Source organism: Herpailurus yagouaroundi, unplaced genomic scaffold (genome assembly GCF_014898765.1).
Source record: "Herpailurus yagouaroundi ecotype Mexico unplaced genomic scaffold, PumYag 196, whole genome shotgun sequence".
In the NCBI taxonomy this organism is placed as follows: domain Eukaryota; kingdom Metazoa; phylum Chordata; class Mammalia; order Carnivora; family Felidae; genus Herpailurus; species Herpailurus yagouaroundi.
In genome coordinates, this window is record NW_024412427.1 from 12,778,379 (window position 1) to 12,783,211 (window position 4,833).

Genomic DNA, 4,833 nt, shown 5'->3' on the forward strand with positions numbered 1-4,833 from the left:
ATAAACGTTGAAAAAAAAAATTAAAAAAAAAAAAAAAAAAGAAAAAGCTGAGTGAGCAAGGGAGAGAAGAGCTTAGGGGTTCTAGAGGTGGCCGGCCGCTGCCACACGTGTATTTCAGTGCACTTTCGGGAGTGTATCGGTTGGGTGACTTCTTGGCAGTGCAGTTGTTGACTATGTGCCTTTGCCAGATTTTCTCCCCCAAAGCTTAATCTTTCTGATCTTTAGTTTTCCTGGTAAATTAAAGGCTTCGATAGCAATCCCCCACTTCAGACTACCTTGGGATCATCAAGCAAAATATTGGATTTGAGCTAGGTATACACTAAGGGGCTGTACATGTGGTAGTTATGAATTAATTGAATTGGCTAGGAAGTGGCCTTTTTCTAGGGCCTTTATGGCCAGGGTTTCCTGGTGTCTTGCCTTTTTTATTTCCCTATGGCTTCCTTGCTCAGTCTGATTTTGACGATAAAAGATTTCCTCCCTTTGTTTACATGGTTTATTTTGCAGCGGACAGGCTTTAGGATTGTTTTTCTGGAGTGAGATGGGGGTGGGGAGTTGGGTTTAGGGTATTACTTCAGGGCCCTCCCTGGATGGTGGTGGATATCTTCTTATTCTTTAATTAGTCATCTTCTGGAAGACTAAGAAGTGGAAAATTTTAAAGTGGTTTCCAAATTGTGACTCTAGGCTGTAGTCTGAGGTTAAACACTGAGAAGCCCAGGTTGCTGGCGACACTTTGTTTTCAGGAATTGGAGCTTGCAAGCAGAACAAAGCAGCCCCCACAGGGGAGTGATCGCAGGGCTTGTGAGGAGCTTTGCCTGGCCCCTCTGGAAGTAACCTGTGAATCATAGAGGCCCAACTGTTTAGTCCATCTTGGTTTACGTCCTGAAAGCAGGTTCTCTATGGCAGCGCTGGCCAGTGCAACTATCTAGGTAGATGGAGATGGTCTCTGATCTGTGCTGTCCAGTACCATGGCCACTGAACCCATGTGGCTGTCGAGGACTCAGAACAGCTAGTGCAACTGAGGAACAGAATTTTAAATTTTGTTTAGTTTTAATTAATTAAAACCTAAGAGGGTGCTGGGAGAAAGAAAGAAAGAAACTTTAAATAGCCACACATCTTTATGGTTACGTATTGCCCAGCACAGTTCTAGGCTGTTGCCCTTACGCCCAGCCTGACGTCGAGCTCCCCAATGTTGCCCCAGGAATATGAGGCCTTACTCTTGCCTCTGATCAGGGACCCCCCAGCCCCAAGTCCATAAAGTCCTTTCTGTTGTCTCTAGCTTCCTTCGTACTTTCTGGAGGGGTGAACACCCGTGTTGTACAATAAATAGAACCTGCTGTCACGTTCTCCAGTCATTTCCTTTCTGCATCTTCTGCAGCTGGGTTGAGATCTTCCTGGAACCGGCCACATCTTTGTGTATCCCTTTTGCCCGTTGATGCCTACTGCCAATTGATTACTGATTTGTCCTTTTTAACTGCTTTCTCCCCTGTTTCCCAGGTGCCTTGAAGAAGAGTCTCACAGCTGATCAGGTCCGGGCTGATTTCATAACTCTGGGTAGGTCATCACCGAGGGAGGTTGCTCAGGGTGACAGGCCCAGTGGCTCTTTATGATGTTAAAATCTCCTTCTCTTCTCTTATAGGTCTTAGTGAGGAGAAAGCCACTTACTTTTCTGAAAAGGTATCATAATTCCTCTTAATCAAGGTTAATTAAGATTGTTTGCTTTTATTTCATGAATAGAAACAAATGAGAAATGCTGACTAAGGAGAAACCACGCATCATTATGTGTTATTTCCCCAGCTTACTGGTTTTCATTTGATTTCATGCAAATAACATACATACAGCATTTAAACGGCACTATTTGGTGCATCTCTAATTTTTTGCCTCTGATTTGTCTGACTTTAATTGTCATACAGTTTTTGTTCCAATTTGGAACAAATCTTGGAATGAAAGAAAACATTTAGGGGCACCTGGGTGGCTCAGTTGGTTGAGTTTCCGACTTCAGCTCAGGTCATGATCTCGTGGTTGGTGAGTTCGAGCCCTGTGTCGGCTCTCTCCTGTCAGCATGGAGCCTGCTTTGGATCCTCTGTCCCCCTCTGCCTCTCAAAAGTAAATAAAACATTAAAAGAAGAAAAACATTTATATTGTCTTCTGCCCCTCTTTGCTTCCCACATCCCCCAGATCTGTGCCGATAGGCCAGGCCCTTAGTTCTGCATTCTTCGCCTTGTCTGTATACATAAATACATTGCCGTGTTGGGGGCAGAATGAAGAAGGGGGATTTTTCCCCATTGTTATGACTTTGGCTTTTTGCTTTTTTTCAGTGGAAGCAGAATGCCCCCACCCTTGCTCGATGGGCCATAGGACAGACTCTGATGATTAACCAGCTTATAGATATGGAGTGGAAATTTGGAGGTAACTAGTTAGAGCCAGTCCTGGGTCATTTGGGGGATGTAGGGCGGGGGTGCAGAGGCTTTCAGATAGCTTCCAGGGGGAGGACAGGTCCTCAGTCCTCAAAGACGATTGGGGCCAGCAGCGGCTGCTCTGTACTGCCACTGGGCATCTGTTTCTATCCATGGCTCTCAGTAAGTTGACTTCCTGAAGAGCACATTTTGCTGTCCTCATACTCGTCCCCACACGGCTTCTGCTGGACAGCCTGCAAGATTGGGGTGTTCAGAGTCCGTTGTCAACCCATCACTTATTACTTTTCTCTTTTGTGTCACAGTGACATCCGGGAGCAGTGAACTGGAAAAAGTGGGAAGTATTTTTTTACAAGTAAGTTTCCTGATCTGTGAAAATGGGTAGATTTTTGACTTGGTTAATAATTATAAAATCGACATTGGATTTTTTTTAATACCCAGTTTGGATGTGGAGGTCCTGTGTATCTCCGAGCAGTATTGTCAGCCAAAAATGTGGCCACTGACACGCCTACTCTCGGATTAATAGGATCCTAACATTGTTCTTAAAAGCTCGATTGTTCTGTAATCATGCAAATTGTTAGAAGTTTCAGTGATAGACGCCCAGACCGCTCCCGTCCTACTCTCAAGTCCGAAGCTGGATGCTTTGATATTTAAGTGGAAGGATTTCAAGAATTTCTTTGCCCAGTTGTCATCATTTTAATTTCAGCTTTTTATTTCTTCTTTTTTTAATCAGTTAAAGTTGGTGGTTAAGAAAGGAAATCAAACTGAAAACTTGTACATAGGTGAGTCCGAATTCCCATTTGAGCCTTTTCACTCTTCCCGCGTTCTCCTCAGTCTGTGGGCTTGTGAAGCACCACAAATCATTTCTTCTAGCACAAAGTCATAACCGAGCTGTGGAGGAGCCACTCCGCTGCCTCTCCTCTCGTAAATAATAAGCCGTCGGCAGGTTGGAGACCCCACAGTTGAAGGGCCTCTTTGAAAAAGGGAAAGCGCAGGGAGAAGGGACGGCAAGACTGAAGAGCAAGCAGCCCTTGCTGCAGAAGTCGCGTTGAGCGTCCTGACTAATGTCCTTTCATCTCTTTGTGCTGTGGAGTTAGGCCGCTTTTAAATTCTGTATGGAGCCCAGAGAACCCTTCTCTGCTCAAGGCTCTCCGTTCTTTATTATGGTCAATTACCCATCAAGAGCTGCTTAGATGTACTAAGTCAAAAAAGAAACAGAAAAAACTTTCGGTGGAAATTCATTTTCTCGGATGATTCTGTGGAGTTGGAAACATGTACCTGAAGCTGAATTTTCTCTCCCCAGAATTAACCTTGCCCCAGTTCTACAGCTTCCTGCACGAGATGGAGCGGGTCAGAGCCAGCATGGAGTGTTTCAGCTGATGTCTGGCCCCCTTCCCTGCCCCCTCCCCTTCCATGGGTGGCTGCTCTGAGAGGCGCCTCACCCACAGGCCTGTGGGGTGCTGATAACAGCCCTGCTTGCTTCTCGGGAGCCCAGGTGCAAAGGTTTCTGGAAAACAACAGGATTAAGTACTTAAAGAGCCCTACACGATTACTCTGTGAATCCTTTGTGAAGGGAACCTCCAGCACCTATATCTCCCAGGACACTTTTTAGGTATTCAGACAGGCTATTGCTTCTCAGATTCAGGGGAGGAAATAAGTTGTCACTTCCCCATCAAAGTTTCAGAGTAAACAGATGGTGCCATCACTCAAGATGCCCGCTGATCACCCTCCCCTCCAAAAAGCAAGGGCTTATTTATGGCTGAGGAAGAGGCAGACTCGATGGCTGACACACGTGGGGAGCCCCAGCAATCTGTGCGCGCCCTGCCTCGGTGGTGGTGGCGGTGGTGGTGGTGCATGGCTAATCAGTTTTGAACGGGGCACCTGTGTGTAAATACTTGCTTCGTTTGCTCAGAAAAGAACCGAGGCCAACCTCTGTCCTCGTTTCGGGTTGTGCCCTGTTGTGTTGTACTGAGGCTATTTTAGCTTGTTTTGGTTCAGGCTGACCTTCTCTGTTGGTTAGATGTTGAATAAAAAAGGTTCTGAAGAAAAGGTGTGAATCCAGTTGTCTCTGTGCATGGATGAAAGAGTCATCTGCCTCGCAGAACACTGTTGCTCTAATCTGCAACGCTTATTTTCCCGGTTTTGGGGAAGGCCCTGCGTCTTCTGTGAAACTGTCGTCCAAAGTTGGAATCTGTAAGAGCAGTTCAGGGGAGATTCAGGTTAAAAACATGACAAAGATCGTAGCGTACGAATGCTTTGTGTTCCCCTGACTCTGGGCCCCCACCTCGTATGTGATTTCTCCCCTCCTGCCTCATCCCTCCTCCTCGGGAATTTTTTAAATTGAGCATAGATGATACATGGCCGTGATCGTGTAGTGGTTAGTCCTCTGCGTTGTGAGTAGATAATACGTGCCCGTGGTTCA

The 4,833-nt window shown here is 46.0% G+C and overlaps 1 protein-coding gene across 2 annotated transcripts in view; it reads left to right on the plus strand.

Moving 5' to 3' along the window:
* Positions 1 to 4,460, plus strand: part of COMMD7 (COMM domain containing 7) — a 20,353-nt gene extending 15,893 nt beyond the window's left edge. The window contains exons 4-9 of one of the 2 annotated variants that reach the window (XM_040447355.1): positions 1,495 to 1,551; positions 1,637 to 1,674; positions 2,316 to 2,406; positions 2,717 to 2,766; positions 3,118 to 3,193; positions 3,715 to 4,460. In XM_040447355.1, coding sequence (XP_040303289.1) covers positions 1,495 to 1,551; positions 1,637 to 1,674; positions 2,316 to 2,406; positions 2,717 to 2,766; positions 3,118 to 3,193; positions 3,715 to 3,791 — 389 coding nt within the window. In that variant the 3' untranslated portion in view covers positions 3,792 to 4,460. The remainder of the gene's footprint in view (positions 1 to 1,494; positions 1,552 to 1,636; positions 1,675 to 2,315; positions 2,407 to 2,716; positions 2,767 to 3,117; positions 3,194 to 3,714) is intronic. The other variant, XM_040447356.1, reaches the window with a different exon arrangement.
* Positions 4,461 to 4,833: the final 373 nt, after the last annotated feature.